General features: G+C 39.6%; 1 protein-coding gene and 1 pseudogene across 5 annotated transcripts in view; both read left to right on the top strand.

Moving 5' to 3' along the window:
• The window catches only part of LOC105464892 (cyclin dependent kinase like 4), a 78,319-nt gene that overhangs the window by 46,796 nt on the left and 9,838 nt on the right, over positions 1 to 21,685 (top strand). For 4 of the 5 annotated variants that reach the window (XM_011713015.3, XM_011713013.3, XM_011713014.3 and 1 more), the window contains exons 5-8: positions 670 to 760; positions 16,356 to 16,553; positions 19,202 to 19,284; positions 21,582 to 21,638. In XM_011713015.3, coding sequence (XP_011711317.2) covers positions 670 to 760; positions 16,356 to 16,553; positions 19,202 to 19,284; positions 21,582 to 21,638 — 429 coding nt within the window. Of the gene's footprint in view, positions 1 to 669; positions 761 to 16,355; positions 16,554 to 19,201; positions 19,341 to 21,581; positions 21,639 to 21,685 lie in introns of all 5 variants that reach the window. The other variant, XM_071076591.1, reaches the window with a different exon arrangement.
• LOC105464891 (2-iminobutanoate/2-iminopropanoate deaminase pseudogene) lies at positions 1,673 to 3,891 on the top strand (annotated as a pseudogene).

Genomic DNA, 21,685 nt, shown 5'->3' with positions numbered 1-21,685 from the left:
TCTAATCTCATTTAAGGTTTTACCTCATACAGTTTAAACAGGGACCAGCAAAAAGTGAAAGAATTGTATGATACTCTCTTCTTGAATTTAATTTTTTATTTTTATTTATTTGTTTTTGAGACAGGGTCTAGCTCAGTTGCTCAGGCTCTGTGCAGTGTGATCATAGCTCACTGCAGCCTCAACCTTCCAGGCTCAAATGATCCTTCAGCCTCAGCCTCCTGAGTAGCTAGGACCACAAGTGCATGCCACCACGCCTGGCTAATTTTTTAACTTTTTTGTAGAGACAGGGTCTCAGTGCATTGCCCAGGGTGGTCTCAAACTCCTGGCTTCAAGTTATCCTCCTGCCTCAGCCTCTCAAAGTGCTGGGATTGTGGACATAGCCACCACACCTAGCCTGATAATCCCTTCTTTAAAAAAAAAAGAGACGGTTTTCACATACAATTATAATTTTAATTATTTCAATAATAAAACAATATTTTAATAAATGTTTTAATTTGGGTATGACAAGAGTTACAAGTGAAAAACTGCCAATTTAAGTTCTTTTAGAAAAGTGAAGGAAGCCCACATTTGTTTTTATCTCATAGGCTGTGTATCTATTAAACTAGTAGTTAATGTTTATTCTTTGTCATTTTGGTGGTTCAGAAAAATAATCAAATAATGATCTTACAGTGTATTCACAGAGATGTAAAACCTGAAAATATTCTAATAACTAAACAAGGAATAATCAAGATCTGTGACTTTGGGTTTGCACGAATTCTGAGTAAGTAGCAATTTTTTTTTACTAATATCCAGTTCAGATGATGATAAAATGACATGGTTTAAATTCTTACTTTGGATATTGGACATGTGCCAAATATTGTATTGTTGTTATTAAAAAAGGAAAATCTCACTTTAGCCTTTTAGTCAGTACATTCGTTTGCACTTCAACTCTGCTCCATTCGTCTAGAATTTATTGGATGTCACCTTTCTGTGCTTTACCTCATAGGAAAGGAAAAGAATTCTAAAAGCATTTCTGCTCTTCATGCACTTATTATCTACAGTAAAAGAAACAAAGAATAATACAAGATGATTGGCAATAAAGTACTAAAGTGAAGGTGCAGACGGTTCCCTGGAGGGAGATATTAATGTGGGCGAGAGTGGTTGAAAAAAACTTCATGGAGCTGGTGAGACTAGAAGAGTAAACTGAAAATTAAAGAGACGATTCAGAGACAGTGCTAAGAAAAAGGAGATCATTCCAGGCAAGGAGGAACTGAAGGGAAAGGGAGACAAATAATTGTTTCTCCCTCAATCTAGAACTTTGCAACAGACAAATAGATGTATTAGCAACATAAACCTCGCAGTCTGGGTGTGGACATAATCGGTATCCTGACGGCACCCAAACACGAGTGACTTGGCAATGCATGTGGAAGGGTTGGGCAAAAACAAAAACCGATCAAGGCTTTCTGAGGTTGCTGTGCTTTGTGGTAAAGATAATAGGATCCTAATGATAATTGGTCCCTGTGCCATGGGGCTGAAAAGGGAAATAGACAAACACTGGAAAACTACCGAGTTACGAACGCTGCACATAGTACCATGGTGCATCAGTATCAGGAAATGCTGGGCTGCCATTAGCAGGGATGTTTGCAGAGTTTCAGTGGCATCGGAAAACGTTTAAGACACGGTAAGAGAAAAAGAAAAGTGAAAGCGTATGTATACAGTATGATCTCAACTATACAGGAAATACATAGAAAAAAATTACTGAAATACATATGACCCTCAATTTAGGAAATTAAGTGAATGTTAGTCATCCAATGCATGGTATAGATCCGGTGTCATAGATTTGGGGTTTTTTTCCTGGAAATCCATTATATACCACCAAAATACCCAATTTAGTCACAAAAATAAGTGAAAAAACCTACACAGATATGCCATTACAAGCATTAAGAACATAAGAGCAGCATTTCATATGAAAGTTACCTCACAATTGTTCCTTTTAGGGATTTTTCTCCATGGGCTGGCAAAGCTTCTTAAACTGGCAATACTGCTGAAAATATAAATATTTTTAATTTTTCATGAATATGCATTCTTTTTTTCCCTTCCTTTTTCATTTTCCTTTGCATTTCTGTGCTGAATATGCAAGTCAGCTTTCCTACTGAGTTTTCCTGTAGCAAACATAGTCATTCTTGTCTGAATGAAGAACCTTAGAACTGAGTTCAATATTAGGGTCATCTGTCTCAGAAATTTTGACTGCATGAACACATCCAGAAGTCTGAATGGTGAACCCACTGTGGCAATTCCAATAATGATACCTTTTGCCATATTATTATAAGCAAAGTGGTAATACAAGGCACTGCCAACTTGTTAGTGCTGGCTTAAACCTCCACAAGACATGAGCTCAGGCACTGGTTACAGCTTAAGTCTTCTAAGTACTGGTATGAGTCATTGCTGGGGTCATTGTTGGCCATTTATAATGAGAAAGGCAAAGGAGGGGGTCCCATTATGTGATAAAATGCTAACAGTGGCTCAATAGACATCCACATAAAAATGTAAGCTCCTATTGGATATCCACATGCAAAAGAAGGAAGTTGGACCTTTACCTTACATTATACTCACCAAAATGAATCACCAACGTAAACATCAGAAATAAAGCTGTAGGAGAGGCGCTGGGGCTTCTTCTCCTGAAGGGGCTGCAAGAGGGAAGACTTAGCCATGTCATCCTTGATCAAAAGGGTGATCAGCACCGCAAAAGCTCCAGGGGCCATTGGACCCTACAGTCAAGCTGTGTTAGTCAACAGGACCATTTACATTTCAAGACAGATAGGCATGGACCCTTCAAGTGGACAGCTTGTGTCAGGAGGGATAGCAGAAGAAGCTAAACAAGCTCTTAAAAACATGGGTGAAATTCTGAAAGCTGCAGGCTATGACTTCACTAATGTGGTGAAAACAGCTGTTCTTCTGGCTGACATAAACGACTTCAATACTGTCAATGAAGTCTACAAACAGTATTTCAAGAGTAATTTTCCTGCTAGAGCTGCTTACCAAGTTGCTGCTTTGCCCAAAGGTAGCCAAATTGAAAGTGAAGCAGTAGCTGTCCAAGCACCGCTGACAACAGCATCACTATAAGTGGGCCAGTGCTTTGTAGTCCGGAATTGTCAACATTTTAATATCTACAACTGATGTAACATCTTAATTAACCTTTTAATTTCCACAATTGATGACAGTGTGAGCTTGATGAAAATATCTGAAGTTATTATGGAAATACCATATAATAGGGAGAGTTAAACATGAACTGAAGATTAGAGAAGGAATCCAGTTACTGTTTTAAATTACACCTGTATTACTGAATATAGGAAAGAGATACCCATTACATAGTTACTCAATAAATAAAAGAGAAATAACAGGTAGGAAAGAAGAGTAATTATTCCTGAGAAATAATCAAGAACATATCTAATTCAAACTAATGATGTGAATGATTTAGTTTTCATGTCAGGTATGTGATTCTGCTTCTACTTGAGTAAAATTTAAGTGTTTAAATTTGAGGTCAAGGAGAAGAAAGTGGACCAAAATTTAATATGGATAATATTTTTCTAATGGAAATAAAACAGACTTGCAGATTTCAAAAAAAGAAAAAAAAGAAAAGAAAGAAAGAAAGAAAAAGAAAGAAAGCTGTAAAACTCTTAGAAGAAAACATAGACCAAACGCCTCATGACATTGGATTTAACAGTGATTTCTTGAAGGTGACACCACAAGCACAAGCCACAAAAGGAAAAATAGAGAAATTGCACTTCATCAAAATTAAAAACTTCTGTGCATCAAAGGACACTATAAACAGAATGAAAAGCAACCCATGGAAAGGGAGAAAATATTAGCAGATTTATACCTAATAAAGAATTAATATCCAGAATGTTCAGAACTATAACTCAATAACAAAAACTAATTTGAAAGTGGCCAAAGGACTTGAATAGACATTTCTTTTTTTTGTTTTATTTCAATAGGTTTTTGGGGAACAGGTGGTGTTTGGTTACATGAAAAAGTTCGTTTTGTTTTGTTTTGTTTGAGACAGAGTCCAGAGTCTTGCCTTGTTGCCTAGGCTGGAGTGCCATGGTGAGATCTCGGCTCACCGCAAACTCCACTTCCTGGGTTCAGGCAATTCTACTGTCTCAGCCTCCTGAGTAGCTGTAACTTCAGGAACACGCCACCACACCCAGGTAATTTTTTTTTATTTTTGGTAGAGATGGGTTTTCTCAATGTTGGCCAGGCTTGTCTTGAACTTCTGAGCTCGTCATCTGCCTGCCTTGGCCTCCCAAAGTGCTGGGATTACAGGTGTTAGCCACCACACCTGGCTATGTGAATAATTTTTTCAGTGGTGATATCTGGGATTTTGGTTCACCCACCACCTGAGCAGTGTACACTGTGCCCAATGTGTAGTCTTTTATCCCTCACCGCCCCCCACACCCTTTCCCCTGAGTCCCCAAAGTCCATTGTATTATTCTTATGCCTTTGTGTCCTTGTAGCTTAGCTCCCACTTATTAGAACATAGATGTTTGGTTTTCTATTCCTGAGTTATTTCACTTAGAATAATGGTCTCCAATTCCATCCAGGTTGCTGCAAATGCCATTATTTTGTTCCTTTGTATGACTGAGTAGTATTCTGTGGTATATATATATATACCACATTTTCTTTATCTGCTTGTTGATTGATGGTCATTTGGGCTGGTTCCGTATTTTTTCAGTTGCAAGTGTGCTGCTATAAACATGCGTGTGCAAGTATATATATATATTTTGTTTTGTTTTGTTTTTTGTTTTGAGACGGAGTCTCCCTCTGTCGCCTGGGCTGGAGTGCAGTGGCCGGATCTCAGCTCACTGCAAGCTCCGCCTCCCGGGTTCATGCCATTCTCCTGCCTCAGCCTCCCGAGTAGCTGGGACTACAGGCGCCCGCCACCTCGCCCGGCTAGTTTTTTGTATTTTTTTAGTAGAGACGGGGTTTCACCGTGTTAGCCAGGATGGTCTCGATCTCCTGACCTCGTGATCCGCCCGTCTTGGCCTCCCAAAGTGCTGGGATTACAGGCTTGAGCCACCGTGCCCGGCCAAGTATATTTTTTATATAATGACTTCTTTTCCTATTGGTAGATACCCAGGAGTGGGGCTGCTGGATCAAATGGTAGATCTACTTTTAGTTCTTTAAGAAATCTCCACAGTTTTTCATAGTGATTGTACTAATTTAGATTCCCTCCAAAGTATAAAAGTGTTCCCTTTTCACCACATCCATGCCAACATCTATAGTTTTGTTTTGTTTTTTGTTTTTTATTTTTGTTTTTTTTTTGTTATGGCCATTCTTGCAGGAGTAAGGTGGTATCATATTATGGTTTTGATTTGCATTTCCCTAATAATCAGTGATGTTGAGCATTTTTTTCATGTTTTTGTTTTTTGAGAACTGTCTATTCATGTCCTTAGCCCACTTTTTTGATGGTATTATTTGTTTTTTTCTTGCTGATTTGTTTGAGTTCCTTGTAGATTCTGGATATTAGTCCTCTGTTGGATGTATAGATTGTGAAGATTTTCTCCCACTCTGTGGGTTGTCTGTTTACTCTGCTGATTATTTCTTTTGTTGTGCAGAAGCTTTTTAGTTTAAGTTCCATGTATTTATCTTTGTTTTTGTTGCATTTGCTTTTGGGTTCTTGGTCATGAGAAGTCTTTGCCTAAGCCAGTGTTATCTTCTAGAATTTTTATGGTTTCAGGTCTTAGATTTAAGTCTTTGATCCATCTTGAGATGATTTTTGTATAGGTGAGAGGTGAGGATCCAGTTTCATTCTTCTACATGTGGCTTGCCAATTATACCAGCACCATTTGTTTAATACAGTGTCCTTTCATCACTTTATGTTTTTGTTTGCTTTGTCAAAGATCATTTGACTATAAGTATTTGGCTTTATTTCTGGGTTCTCTATTCTGTTCCATTGGTCTATATGCTTGTCTTGATACCAATACCATACTGCTTTGATAACTATGGCCTTATAGTATAGTTTGAAGTCAGGTAGGGTAATCCCTCCAGATTTGTTCTTTTTGTTTAGTCTTGCTTTGGCTATGCAGGCTCTTTTTTTGGTTCCATATGAATTTTAGGATTGTTTTTTCTAGTTCTGTGAAGAATGATGGGGGTATTTTGATAGGAATTATGTTGGATTTGTAGGTTGCTTTTGGCAGTATGGTCATCTTCACAATATTGATTCTACCCATCCATGAGCATAGGAGGTGTTTCCATTTGTTTGTGTCATCTATGATTTCTTTCAGCAATGTTTTGTAGTTTTCCTTGTAGAGGTTTTTCACCTCCTTGGTTAAGTATATTCCTAAGTATTTTGGTTTTTGCAGCTATTATAAAGGGGGTTGAGTTCTTGGTTTGATTCTCAGCTTGGTTGTTGTTGGTGTATAGCAGGGCTACTAATTTGTGTACATTAATTTTGTTATCCTAAAATTTTGCTGAATTCATTTACTAGTTCTAGGAGCTTTTTGAATGAGTCTTAAGGGTTTTCTAGGTTTATGATCATGTCATCAGCCAACAGCAAAAGTTTGACTTCCTCTTTACCAATTTAGATGCCTTTTATTTTTTTCTCTTGTCTGATTGCTCTGGCTAGGATTTCCAGTACTATGTTGAATAGGAGTGGTGAAAGTGGGCATCGCCTTATCTTGTTCCAGTGCTCAGGGGAAATGCTTTCAACTTTTCCCTATTCAGTATAATGTTGACTGTGGGTTTGTCCTCAATGACTTTTATTACCTTAAGGTATGTCCCTTCTATGCTGATTTTGCTGAGGGTTTTCATCATAAAGCAACGCTGAATTTTGTCAAATGCTTTTTCTGCATCTATTGAGATGACCTTGTGATTTTTGTTTTTAATTATGTTTATGTGGTGTATCGCATTTATTGACTTGCAGATGTTAAACCATCCCTGCATCCCTGGTACAAAACCCACTTGATCATGGCAGATTATCTTTTTGGTATGCTGTTGGATTTGGTTAGCTAGTATTTTGTTGAGGATTTTTGCATCTATGTTCATCACGGACATTGGTCTGTAGTTTTCTTTTTTTGTTATGTCCTTTCCTGGTTTTGTTATTAGGGTGATACTGGCTTCATAGAATTATTTAGAGAGGATTCCCTTTCTCTGTCTTTTGGAATAGTGTCAGTAGGATTGGTACCAATTTTTCTTTGAATGTCTGATAGAATTTAGCTGTGAATCTCTCTGGTCTTGGACTTTTTTTTCATTGGTAACTTTTTAATTATCATTTCAATCTCGCTGCTTGTTATTGGTCTGTTCAGAGGTTCTATTTCTTCCTGGTTTAATCTAGGAGGGTTGTATATTTCCAGGAATTTATCCATCCTCCTCTAGGTTTTCTAGTTTATGTGCGTAAAGGTATTCATAGGAGCCTTGAGTGATCTTTTGTATTTCTGTGGTATCAGTTGTAATATCTCCTGTTTCATTTCTAATTGAGCTTACTTTGATCTTCTCTCTTCTTTTATTGGTTAATCTTGCTAACGGCCTATCAATTTTATTTATCTTTTCAAAGAACCAGATTTTTGTTTCATTTATCTTTTGTAGGGTTTTTTGTTGTTGTTGTTTCAATATCATTTACTTCTGCTCTGATCTTGGTTATTTCTTTTCTTCTGCTGGGTTTAGGTTTGTTTTTTTCCTGTTTCTCTAGCTCCTTGAGGTGTGACCTTAGATTGTCTATTTGTGCTCTTTCAGACTTTTTGATGTAGGCATTTAATGCTATAAACTTTCCTCTTAGCATTGCCTTTGCTGTATACCAGAGGTTTTGATAGGTTGTGTCCTATTATTGTTCAGTTCAAATAATTTTAAAATTTCCATCTTGATTTCATTGTTGACTCAACAATCATTCAGGAGCAGGTCATTTAATTTCCATGTATTTGCATAGTTTTGAGGATTCCTTTTGGAGTTGATTTCCAATTCTGTTCCACTGTAGTCTGAGACAGTTCTTGCTATAATTTCAATTTTCTTTAATTTTTTTGTTTTGTGGCCTATTATATGGTCTATCTTGGCAGATGTTCCATGTGCTGATGAACAGAATGTATATTCTGCAGTTGTTGGGTAGAATATTCTGTAAATATCTGTTAAGTCCATTTGTTGTAGGGTATAGTTTAAGTCCATTGTTTCTTTGTTGACTTTCTGTCTTAATGACCTGTCTAGTGTTGTCAGTGAGTATTGAAATCCCCCACTATTATTGTGTTACTATCTCATTTCTTAGGTCTAGTAGTAATTGTTTTATAAATTTGGGAGCTCCAATGTTAGGTGCATATATATTTAGGATTGTGATATTTACCTGTTGGACAATTTTTTTTATTATCATTATATAATGTCTCTCTTTGTCTTTTTTAACTGCTGTTGCTTTAAAGTCTGTTTTGTCTGATATGAGAATAGCTACTCCTGCTCACTTTTGGTATCCATTTGCAGGGAATACCTTTTTTCCCTCCTTTACCTTAAGCTTATGTGAGTCCTTGTGTGTCAGATGAGTCTCATGAAGACAGCAGATACTTGGTTGGTGAATTTTTATCCACTCTGCCATTCTGTATCTTTTAAGTGGACCATTTAGGCCATTTATATCCAACATCAGTATTGAGATGTGAGGTACTATTCTATTCATCATGCTACTTGTTGCCTGAATACCCTGGGTTTTTTTCATTGTGTTGCTGTTTTATAGGTCCTGTGAGATTTATGCTTTAAGGAGTTTCTATTTTAGTGTATTTCAAACATTTGTTTCAAGATTTAGAGCTCCTTTTAACAGTTCCTCTAGTGCTGGCTTGGCAGTGGCAAATTCTCTCAGCATTTCTTTGTCTGAAAAAGACTGTATCTTTCCTTCATTTATGAAGCTTAGTTTCACTAGATACAAAATTCTTGGCTGATAATTGTTTTGTTTAAGGAGGCTAAAGATAGGACCTCAATCCTTTCTGGCCTGTAGGGTTTCTACTGAGAAATCTGCTGTTAGTCTGATAGGTTTTCCTTTATAGTACCTGATGTTTTTGCCTCAGAGTTCTTAATATTCTTTCCTTCGTCTTGACTTTAGATAACTTGATGCCTACGTGCCTAGGTGATGATCTTTTTGCAATAAATTTCCCAGGTGTTCTTTGAGCAAGAAGTATTTGGATGTCTAGATCTCTAGTGAGGCCAGGGAAGTTTTCCTCAATTATTCCCTCAAATATGTTTTCCAAACTTTTAGATTTCCCTTCTTCCTTGGGAACACCAATTATTCTTAGGTTTCATCATTAAACATAATACCAATCTTCTTGGAGGCTTTGTTCATTTTTTTAGTTCTTATTTCTTTGTCTTTGTCAGATTGGGTTAGTTTGAATGCCTTGTCTTCAAACTCTGAAGTTCTTTCTTGAACTTGTGCAATTCTGTTGCTGAGACTTTCCAGTGCATTTTGCATTTCTCTAAGTGTGTCCTTGATTTCCAGAAGTTGTGATTGTTTTTTTATTTATGCTCTCTATTTCACTGAAGATTTTTCCACTCATATCCTGTATCATTTTTTTTATTTCTTTAGGTTGGACTTCATCTTTCTCTGTTGCCTCCTTGATTGGCTTAATAGTTGACCTTCTGAATTCTTTTTCTGTCAAATCAGAGATTATCTCTTGGCTTGGATCCATTGCTGGTGAGCTAGTGTGATCTTTTGGAAGTGTTAAAGAACCTTGTTTTGGGCCAGGCACAGTGGCTTACGCCTGTAATCTTAACACTTTGGGAGGCCAAGGCGAGCAGATACCTGAGGTCAGGAGTTCAAGAGCAGCCTGGCCAACATGGTGAAACTTCATCTGTACTAAAAATTCAAAACTTAGCTGGGCATGGCAGCACATACCTGTAGTCCCAGGTACTCAGGAGGCTGAGGCAGGAGAATCACTTGTACCCAGGAAGCAGAGGTTGCAGTGAGCCAAGATCACACCACTGCACTCCAGCCTAGGCGACAGAGCAAGATTCTGCCTCAAAAAAAAAAAAGAACCTTGTTTTGTCATCATGTTACTGGAATTGTTTTCCTGGTTTCTTCTCATTTGGGTAGACTATGTCAGAGGTAAGATCTGGGACTTGAGGGCTGCTGTTTAGATTCTTCTGTCCTATGGGGTACTCCCTTGATGTGGTGCTCTCCCCTTTCCCCTAGGGACAGGGCTTCCTGAGAGCTGAACTGCATTGATTGTTATTTCTCTTCTGGATCTAGCCACCCAGAGAAGCTACCAGGCTCTGGGCTGGTACTAAGTGTCTGCAAAGAGTCCTGTGATGTGATCCATTGTCAGGTCTTTCAGCCATGGATACCAGCACGTGCTCTGGTAGAGGGTAGCAGGGGAGTGAAGTGGACTCCATGAGGGTCCTTGGTTGTGTTTTTGTTAAGCACACTGGTTTTATGTTGGTTGACTTGGCTCTATTTTTGTTAAGCGCACTAGTTTATGTTGGTTGACCTCCAGCCAGGAGGTGGTGCTCTCAAGAGCACATCAGCTGCGGTAGCATAGGGTGGATCAGGCAGTGGGTGGGGCCATAGAGCTCCCAGGAGAATATGACCTTTGTCTTCGGAGCTCCTTGGCTGTCCCACAGAGCCTGCAGCGGTAATCCACCGTCTTCAAAGGGTCTGTGGATTCTCTCGGCTTTCCTGGTACGTTCCTGTGGTAGTTCTTGGAGCAAAAGTTCATGATGTCAGTCTCCACACGCTGCTCTGTCTGTCCCAGTCGTAGCTGCAAGTTAGTCCTGCCTCCTATCCGCCATTTTCCTCAGAAACCATCAGAATAGACATTTCTTTAAAGCAGATATATAAGGCAGGGCGCAGTGGCTCACACCTGTAATCCCAGCTAACTCAGGAGTCTGAGGCATGAGAGTAGCTTGAACCCAGGAGACAGAGGTTGCAGTGAGCCGAGATCGCACCACTACACTCCAGCCTGGGCAAGAGAGCAAGACCCTGTCTCAAAAAGAAAATAAATTAAAAATGTAAAAAATAAAAAGTAAAAAAAAAAAGATATACAAATGGCCAATAAGTACATGAAAGATGCTTAAGGTAATCATTAGGGATAGGCAAATCAAAACCACAATGAGATACCACTTCACATCCATTAGGATGATTCTTATTTTTTAAAAACACACAGAACAAAATAACAAGTGTTGGTAAAGATGTGAAGAAATTAGAGCCCTCATGCATTGCTAGTGGGAATGTACCATGGTGCAGCTGCTGTGGAAAGCAGTATGGCAGTTCTTCAAAAAATTAAACAAAAAATCACTGTATGATCCAGCAATTCCACCTCTAGGTACATACCCCCAAAAAACTGACAGCAGGGACTTGAAGATATTTGTATGCCAATGCTTATAGTAGGATTATTCACAATGACAAAAGGTGGAAACAACCCAAATGTCCATCAAGGATGAGTGGATAAACAAAATGTAGTATATACATATAATGAAATCTTACTCAGTCTTAAAAAGAAATGAAATTCTGATATATGCTATGACATGGATGCACCTTGAAAACATTAAGCCAAGCGAAATAAGACAGACAGAAAAGGACAAATATCATATGATTCTATTTACATGCTCTACCTAGAATAGTCAAATTCATGGAGACAGAAAAAAGAATAGTGGTTATCAGGACTAGGGGAAGGGAGAATGGGGAGCTATTGTTTAAAGGATACAGAGTTTCAGGCTGGGGTGATGGGAAAATTTTGGAAGTGCATGGTGGTGATGGTTGCACAACACTGAATGTACTTCATGCCACTGAATTGTACAATCTTAAATGGTTAAGTGGTAAATGTTATATTATGTATATTTTACCACAAAATAAATGTAAGCTCCTCCTATATATAGATGTATAGATATACACAGAGAGGTAAAAATTTTAAAGTCAATAACCAAAGGAGAGAATATTTCAAAATTGGTAATAGGTTGATAGATAAGAGCTTATATAAATTGGTTTAAAAAAAAACCACAAAAGCTCTGAGTAGAAAAATTAGCAAGATATCGACAGTTCACAGATGAAAGAAAAGGCTAAAAACATGAAATAGTCTTCATCTTCACTGATATCAAATAAATGCACATTAAAATACTACTCTTCACCAATGAAGCTGGCAGAGTATTTTTTGTTTGTTTGTTTGTTTTTGAGACAGAGTCTCACTCTGTCACCCAGGCTGGAGTGCAGTGGCGTGATCTCAGCTCATTGAAACCTCCACCTCCAAGGCTCAAGCAATCTTCCCACCTCAGCCTCCCGAGTAGCTGGGACAACAGATGTATACCACCACACAGGGCTAAATTTTGTATTTTTGGTAGAGACAGGGTTTCACCATGGGTCCCAGGCTGATCTCGAACTTCTGGCCTCAAGTGATCCTCCCTCCTCAGTCTCCCAAAGTGCTGGGATTACAGGTGTGAGCCCCCATGCCCAGCCAGATTTTTCAAACAATAACTACACAGAGCTCACAAGATTGTTTTTAGTGGGAACACAATTTTGAACAAATCCTTGAGAAAGCAGTAAGTGCCCTTTGTATCTTTAATTTCGCTTTTAGGAATCTCTCATAATCCAAGATACTACCCCCCAAAATAATACAACATAATATTCACTGTAGAACCATTTATTACTGAGAAATAAATTAAGAGGAACCCAGTCATTCAGAAATACGGAAATGGCTAAAGAATTTATCTGACTTAATACTGTAAAAATATATTTTTAAAGGATTTTAATGACATGAGAAATGCTCTAGCTCACAACATGGGGCTAAATGAAAAAGAACACATAGCTGCACATACAGACTGATCCCAGTTCTATTCCCCAGGTTAACTTGGTTTCTGTCTGGGTGGTAGGTGATATTTTTATTTTCTTCTTTATGCTTTTTTGTATTTTCCAAGTTTTCTACAAAGAACATAAATTTCTTTAATAATTTTATAAATGGGCACTGTGGCCCACGCCTGTAATCCCAGCACTTTGGGAGGCCAAGGCAGGCGGATCACCTGAGGTCAGGAGTTTGAGACCAGCCTGACTCGCATAGAGAAACCCCATCTCTACTAAAAATACAAAATTAGCTGGGCATGATGACGCATGTCTGTAATCCCAGCTACTAGGGAGGCTGAGGCAGGAGAGTCGCATGTACCCGGGAGGTGGAGGTTGTAGTGAGCTGAGATCATGCCATTGAACTCCAGCCTGGGCAACAAGAGCGAAACTCCTTCTCAAAAATAATAATAATAATTTTATAAGTGATGTTTACACCTCTCAATCTAATAATTCCACTCATAGAAAATCATTCTAAAGGAATAATTCTTTTTTTTTTTTTTTTTTTTGAGACAGAGTCTCACGCTGTTGCCCAGGCTGGAGTGCAGTGGCGCGATCTCGGCTCACTGCAAGCTCCGCCTCCCGGGTTCCCGCCATTCTCCTGCCTCAGCCTCCTGAGTAGCTGGGACTACAGGCGCCCGCCACCGCGCCCGGCTAATTTTTTGTATTTTTAGTAGAGACGGGGTTTCACTGTGGTCTCGATCTCCTGACCTTGTGATCCGCCCGCCTCGGCCTCCCAAAGTGCTGGGATTACAGGCTTGAGCCACCGCGCCCGGCCCTTTTTTTTTTTTTTTTAAGAGAGAGAGATTTTGCCATTTTGCCCAGACTGGTCTCGAATACCTAGGCTCAAGTGATCCATCCCCTTCAGCCTCCCAAAGTGCCGGGACTACAGGCATGAGCCACCAAGCCCAGCTCCTTTTTTTTTTTTTTTTTTTTTAAAGAGATGGAGTCTCGCTCTGTAGCCCAGGCTGGAGGGCAGTGATATGATCATAGCTCACTGCAGCCTCAACCTCCTAGGCTCAAGCTATCCTCCTGCCTCAACCTCCCATGTAGCTGGGACCACAGGTGCGTGCTACTATGCCTGGTTGATTTTTTTTATTTTTATTTTTGTAGAGACAAGATTTCACCATGTTGCTCTGGCTGGCCTCAAACTCCTGGGCTCACACAATCCGCCTGCCTTGGCCTCCCAAAGTGCTGAGGTTATAGGCGTCAGCTAGTGTGCCTGGCCTTGAAATAATTCTAAATACAGAAAAAGTTTTGTGCAGGGATGATTGAAAAATAATGTGGTGTTATTTGTAGTGACAAAATGTTGGACAATTTGGGGAAGGTAAAGTAAATCCTGGCGTATGCACTTGGTAAGCTGTTATGCGGCCATTAAACTCAAGTTTAGGAAGAGTTTATAACAACATGATAAATGCATAGAATTCAATGAAAAAAATCAGGACACAAAATTTTATATGTAGTATGATCAAAAGTACTTGTACCGGCCTGAGCAACGTAGTGAGACCTCCATCTATAAAAATTAAAAAAAAAATTTTTTTTTTAATTTTTTTTTTTTTAAATTAGCCAGGCATAGTTTCAAGCCCCTATAGTCCCAGCTACTCAGGAGGCTGAGGCAGGAAGATCACGTGAGCCCAGGAGTTCAAAGCTGCAGTGAGCTATGATTGTTTCACTGCATTTTAGCCTGGGGGACAGCATCACCCTGCCTCCACAAAAGCACTCAAAACTATGCTGTAAATAAGAAAAAGACTCAAACAAAATACACCACAAGATTAACACAAGGTACCTTTGGGTAGTAAAACTTGGGTTTATTTACCTTCTTTCTGTTTTCTTATGTATTTTTTCATATTCTCTGCAGTGAGCATATATGACTTTTAAGTTGAAAAATGTTCCAAACAAATAAAACAGCTGACATAGCCTGTGAATAGTGACAATTGCTAGTGGTTGTTATTTTCCTTCTTATTCTCCATTTTGCAAATTTCCATTACGGTATTTATTAATTTTTATCCTTTAAAAGTTTATATAATTTTATAAAAGAGCAATGAGCAAGTAAGATTATTTCCTTTTCCCACTCCTATGAGGACTGTTCTCTGACCAGAGCTGCAGCCGCTATTTTCTGAGCTGCCTTTTGTGGCAGCATCTTTGGGGCTACCCAACGACTTTACTAAGGAGAATTGCGCATTACCTCATCTCTGCAAGCCGGGCTGCTTTCCAATTGTTCCTCCTCTGTAATGCATGTGTAGGGCTCCTTATCGTTCAGGGTCATGTGATGATTCTGGGATTGGCTTCCATCCACTTGGAGGCAGGTGTCTTGGGTCCAGGCAGTCCACACCTGTGGCATAGGGCAGGGCTGGGCAGTGAGGGTGCACCCAGCTCTCTGTCATCTGTCTATCACATACCACAGAGGACTCATATACATAGTACAAGGAGTCAAATTGAGGTCTTTGTTACCATGGGTCCTAAGTAACACATTTGGATAGAAAAATTAATTTATGCAATTGTCTAGTGCTGCATTAGTTTCCTGGGGCTGCCATGATACATTACCACAATCTGAGTGGCTGAAAACAACAGAAATCTATTTTCTCACAATTCTGGAGGCCAGACATCTGCCATCAAGGTTTCAGCAGAGCCACATCCCCTCTGAAGGCTCTAGGAGAGGACCCTTCCATGTCTCTATCCTAGCTTCTTTTTTGTATATGTGTGAGTCAGAGTCTTACTCTATCGCCCAGGCTGGAGTGCAGTGGCGCGATCACGCCTCACTGCAGCCTCCACAAGTTCAAGTGATTCTCCTGCCTCAGCTTCCCAAGTAGCTAGGACGACAAGCACACACCACCATGCCTGGCTAATGTTTGTATTTTTAGTAAAGACAGGGTTTTGCCATGTTGCCCAGGCTGGTCTCTAACTCCTGACCTCAAGTGATCTGCCCACCTCGGCCTCCCAAAGTGCTGGGATGACAGGCGTGAGCCACCATGCCCGGCCTCTATCCCAGCTGCTGGTGGATGTGGGAAACCTTGGCATTCCTGTGCTTGCAACTGCATCACTCCAGTCTCTGCCTCCAGTATGACATGGCATTCTCTGTGTCTCTGTGTCCCTGTAAGGATTCAAGTCATTGGATTTAGAGTCCACCCTAATCTAGTATGACCTCATCTTAACTAATTAATTACATCTGCAAAAACCTTATTTCCAAATAAGGTCACATTCACAGTACCAAGAATTAGAACTTCAACCTATCTTTTGAGGGGACGCAATTCAACGCACAACAACCCCCATGCTGATGATAAAATGGAAACCAACAATGCAGTTTAGACTTAAAGTCACACTCCAGAAATTCTCATTCCCCTCATCACTACCACACCACCCGCTGCCCCAGTTTGGAGTAATAATAGATGTTAGTTACCTAAAGTGCTCTTGAATGTCAAATTTACTATGTCAATGCACAGTAACTGTTTCCTCAATTAGTGCCTCACTGCATTAACTGTTAAGAGTATCATGGCCTCTGATGGTTATTGAAGGCTGAATGCCTGATGTGTTCTTGGGAGCAGTTCACATGTTGGGAGAATTGACTTACCTGATCTGATTGATGCATTTGCAGTTCCAGGAGATGCCTACACCGATTATGTAGCTACGAGATGGTACCGAGCTCCTGAACTTCTTGTGGGAGATACTCAGTATGGTTCTTCAGTAGATATATGGGCTGTTGGTTGCGTTTTTGCAGAGCTCCTGACAGGCCAGCCACTGTGGCCTGGAAAATCAGATGTGGACCAACTTTATCTGATAATCAGAACACTAGGTATGAATTGCATTTTATGGCGACGGAGGTGCTGAACTGTTATAGCATTCATAGCATTCATATGTTACAATAAATAAATACATACATACACAAATAAATAAATAGAAAAAACAAGAGTTTTATTGCTTCTTCAAACTTTAAACTTAGGATGGTTGCTCTGGGGTCTGGGTTGTAGCCAAAGCCCAATCCTTTTCTAAACATGTAGAACCCTAACTCCTCTCAGGGAGCTCTCAGACCCCTTTCCAGGAAAAGTCAATTAGCCGTGGAATAAACTATACATTTACTTTCCATATCAGACTAAGATAGGGATAAGGATATGAGTCAGCTGCTGAGAGCCTAGTGTAAGATATTCGATCAAGTGCAATTTCTGTCCACTGTAAAAGAGGTTTCCCCCCTTTATTCTAGAGCAGGAATCAGCAAATTGTTTCCATAAAAAGCTAGATGGTAAATATTTTAGGTTATGCAGACTGTACAGTCTCTGTTGCAATTCCCCAACTCTGCTATTGTAGTGCAAAAGCAGCCATACACAGCATGTCAACAAATGAGCATAGCTGTGTTCCCATAGAACTTTATGGACACAGAAATTTTAATTTCTTCTAGTTTTCACATGCAACAAAACATCAAAAAATCTTTTTTGACTTTTAAAAATCTGCTTAAAAATGTAAAACCAATTCTGAGGTCACAAGCCGTACAGAAACAGGCGCTAGGCCAGATTTGGCCTGCAGGCCATAGTTTGGCAGACCCCTGCGGGAGAGCTTAAGAGTCTGATTTTACTTCCTGATTAGGAGTGGCTGCTGAAGTTTCGAATAATGTTAACACATCTTCTTTGTATAGTACTTTAGAATTTACAAATTACTTTCATACGCATCATCTTTTTCAGTCTTAAGAAAAACCTGTTAAGGAAGTTACAATGTTTTTAATTGTGCCTATGTTATAAATGAGGAAACAGAGGCTTAGGGAGCTTCCATGATTGGCCTGAAGTTGCATAGCCAGGTAAGTGCAGAATAGGAATGGGACTCCAAGGGTTTCTTTCGTGAGCTTTCATTATGTGTCAGCATAACCTGAAAAGTGAGCCACAGCTTCATGCCAACAGCATAGATGCAAAGAAAGTGATATGTCTACACATAAAATGAGAATTTGTTAATTCCTTCCCACGGGCTCTCCTGGCAGCATGGCTGCTGGACAGATCCCTGTTCAGTTCCAACGTATTATGGAAAATTCTGCAGCATGAAAAATGTGGGGTAGAGTACCACTACCGGCCCCACTTTGTCTGATTCATTCCCTGAGAAGATTCTGGAAATTTGCATTACGGACCTGAGTTTAAATCCTGGATCTGTTAGGTTACTGTGTGATCTTGGACAAGTTATTACACTTCTCTGAACCTCATTTTCCTCATTGGAACAATAGGGATTTAAAATAGCAACTACTCCAACCTGGACAACATAGGCAGACCCCATATCTACAAAAAAATTTTAAAAATTGGTTGGACATGATGGCGCATACCTGTAGTCCCAGCTACTCGGGAGGCTGAGGTGAAGGATTGCTTGAGACTGGGAGATCGAGGCTGAAGTGAGCCATGATTGTGCCACTGCACTCCAGTTTTGGCAACAGAGAGAGACCCTGTCTCAAAATAAATAAATAACAACTATTGTCTTGAGATTATGAGATGAAGTCTCATCAAATCTCATTTATGAGATTAAATGAGATAATGTGTGTAAAGACTGTAGAACCATTCTCTCACCTTGTCTTTTTTTTTTTTTTTTTTTTTTTTTTTTTTTTTTTTTTTTGAGATGGACTGTCACTCTGTCACCAGGCTGGAGTACAGCGGTGCGATCTCGGCTCACTGCAACCTCTGCCTCCCAAATTCAAGCGATTCTCCTGCCTCGGCCTCCCAAGTAGCTGGGACTATAGGTGTGCGCACCACCACGCCCAGCTAATTTTTTGTATTTTTAGTAGAGACAGGGTTTCACCATGTTGGCCAGGATGGTCTCGAGCTCTTGACCTTGTGATCCACCTCCCCCGGCCTCCCAAAGTGCTGGGACTACAGGCACGAGCCAACGCGCCCAGTCTTCACCTTTTGATGGAGGCTGAATGGTGACCACATGTGACGAAGAGACTGGTTTGGGAGAACTGCCCTTACCTGAGAAGGCATACGTCTGCAGAATCCCATTCCTCTCATCTCTGGAGGGACCAATCAGGCACAATATTTCTTTCACACCTGCACTTCAGGCATTAACCCTGTTTTTTGTCTTTTTTGTTTGTTTTGTTTTTGTTTTGAGATGGAGTCTTGCTCTGTTGCCCAGGCTGTAGTTCAGTGCCATGATCACAGCTCACTGCAACCTCTGCGTCCCAAGATCAAGCGATTCTCCTGCCTCAGCCTCCTGAGTAGCTGGGATTACAGGCACTGACCACCATGCCCGGCTAATTTTTGTATTTTTAGTAAAGACGGGGTTTCGCCATGTTGACCAGGCTGGTCTCGAACTCTTGACATCAAGTGATCCACCTGCCTTGGCCTCTCAAAGTGCTGGGATTACAGGTGTGAGCCTGTAATCCTTCAGGATTACACCTGGCCTTCAGGCATTAACCATTTAAACACTTGATTATTCTTTGCCAAATTTATGATGAATTATGTGGTTTGTATTTTACAGGAAAATTAATCCCAAGACATCAATCAATCTTTAAAAGTAACCGGTTTTTCCACGGCATCAGTATACCTGAACCAGAAGATACGGTAAACTGCTCTATCTTGAATATTTTATTACTTGTGTTGCTGCTTTCTTTAAAGAGGTAGTTGTTTCTTATTTATTTATTTATTTAGAGATGATATCTCACTCTATCACCAAGGCTGGAGTGCAGTGGCAAGGTCATGGCTCACTACAGCCTCAACCTCCGAGACTCAAGTGATCCTCCCACCTCAGCTTCCCCAATGCTGGAATTACTCATAGGAGCCACCATGCCCGGGCTGTTTCTTTTTTAATATTTGTGGTTTTGGCTTCTTGTGACATATTGACACAGTGTATTAGTCTGTTTTCACACTGCTGTAAAGAACTTCCCTGAGACTGGGTAATTTATAAAGGAAAGAGGTTTAATTGATTCACAGTCCTGCATGGCTGGGGAGGCCTCAGGAAACTTACAATCATGGCAGGAGGGGAAGCAAACATATCCTTCTTCACAAGGTGGCTGGAGAGGTGAGGGCACAAGGGAAAACTGCCACTTTTGAAACCATCGGATTTTGTAAGAATTCCCTTACTATCATGAGAACAGCATGGAGGAACCCCCGTCATGATCCAATCACCTCCCTCTCTCAACACATGGGGGTTATAATTTGAGATGAGATTTGCGTGGGGACACAGAGCCAAACCATATCTCATATATTGAAGAAACTATATGAAAACTACATTACAATGAGCCAGGAAAAATGCTTTAAATGTTTACTTGTCTTAACTATTCAAAAATTAATGTTAAATTTAAAGTGAAAGTATATTTAGTATCTTAGATACGACATACTTTTAATCCATTGGTCAGAGCCTTAGGAGAATTTTCCCTTAAATAGTTATATTCTCATAAAGACTACTTATAGTAGTCTTATTCATTTTGACAAAAATGCATTTTAAAATTTTTTCGGCTTGTAAAACAAAACTCAAATCAATCAAAAGCTTTTTTCACCACATATATTTTTACACGGGTGGTTGTTTTACAAAATGATCCCCATTGTACTCATTAAACTCCAAATCACAGGGATCATCTCTCTACTCTTGCAATGGTCTTTGCCTTTATTTGAAAACGTATCAATGACCACTTGACTCTCTCTCTTACCCTCTGAAGACATTGACTTCCTGTGTGTGTTACCTAAGTTCAGGCTATGCTCTTTAAAGCTCCATATGGTCCAGAATCTGCCTATAAAAGAAAAAACTGCCGGGAAAAGCATGTGTCCACACTCCAGCTGTGCTGGAGTCAGAACCATGTGCGGATGGGAAAAACTCTGAGAAGGCAAATCATGATCTGTGATAGGTGTGAACTGTCCAAATAACCTGAGCTCCAAATGATCCCAACCATCTCTAGACACCCTGTTCATTTTAAATCAATTATTTCATATAATGTCTTGATTTATATACTGGTTTTCTTTTTTATTGTCTTTGTTAAAACCTTTAACAAATGTAATACAAGGTTAAAGGCTGAACTGCAAGGTTAAAGGTTACAAAGGAATATTTATATAACATGTGTTTAAAGAATAAACTACAACAAATTTAAGTGTCTTAAGTTTCCCACCGTTATCTTTCAGGCATCTCCATCCCCTTCCTTCCTCATCATTCTGAATGTTGTGTTTTTCATTCTTTTGGTTTCTGTAGTGTTCTTATGCATGTAGTCCAAGGTATTTTCGTGAATACTCGAAAACATCCTTAGAAGTAGATCAGGCACAGATTTTACGGCACTGTTGTGGGATTTCAGATGGGAGCATTTGGGACCCACATTCACCCAGCATCAACTGCAAGACATTGTGAAATTAAGAAAATAACTTCATTTTATGTATTTCAGATCTTTACAGTGTACAATTATATAAAAGCATGATTTTTAAAAAATATATTTAAAATGAATTATCTAACCTACTAGAGGGTCTTTCTTTAAAGTGTTGTTATTACTAATATATTCAAAATATAGGCCAGGTGAGCTGGCTCACCCCTATAATCCCGGCACTTTGGGAGACTGAGGCAGAAGAATCACTTGAAGCCAGAAGTTTGAGACCAGCTCATGCAACATAGCAAGACCCCATCTCTACAAAAAAATAAAAAATTAGCTGGGTGTGGTGGCACCCACCTATAGTCCTAGATACTCAGGAGGCTGAGGTGGAAAAATCTCTTGAGCCCAGGAGTTCAAGGTTAGAGTAAGCTATGATCATGCCACTGCACTGCAGCCTGAGAGACAGAGGGAGACCCTGTCTGTAAATACACACATACACACACACACACACACACACACACAATTACTTTGTTGTTATGTAATATTGAATGTTTTAACTTTGTTTTTCAGGAAACTCTTGAGGAAAAGTTCTCAGATGCTCATCCTGTGGCTCTGAACTTCATGAAGGTACTTAAGAATCAATTATAACTCTTATTAGCTATAAATTGTAATGA

This window comes from Macaca nemestrina, chromosome 13 (assembly GCF_043159975.1).
Source record: "Macaca nemestrina isolate mMacNem1 chromosome 13, mMacNem.hap1, whole genome shotgun sequence".
Lineage (NCBI taxonomy): Eukaryota > Metazoa > Chordata > Mammalia > Primates > Cercopithecidae > Macaca > Macaca nemestrina.
Note: the sequence above shows the minus strand (reverse complement) of the source record. Positions and strands in the feature narration are given on the sequence as shown.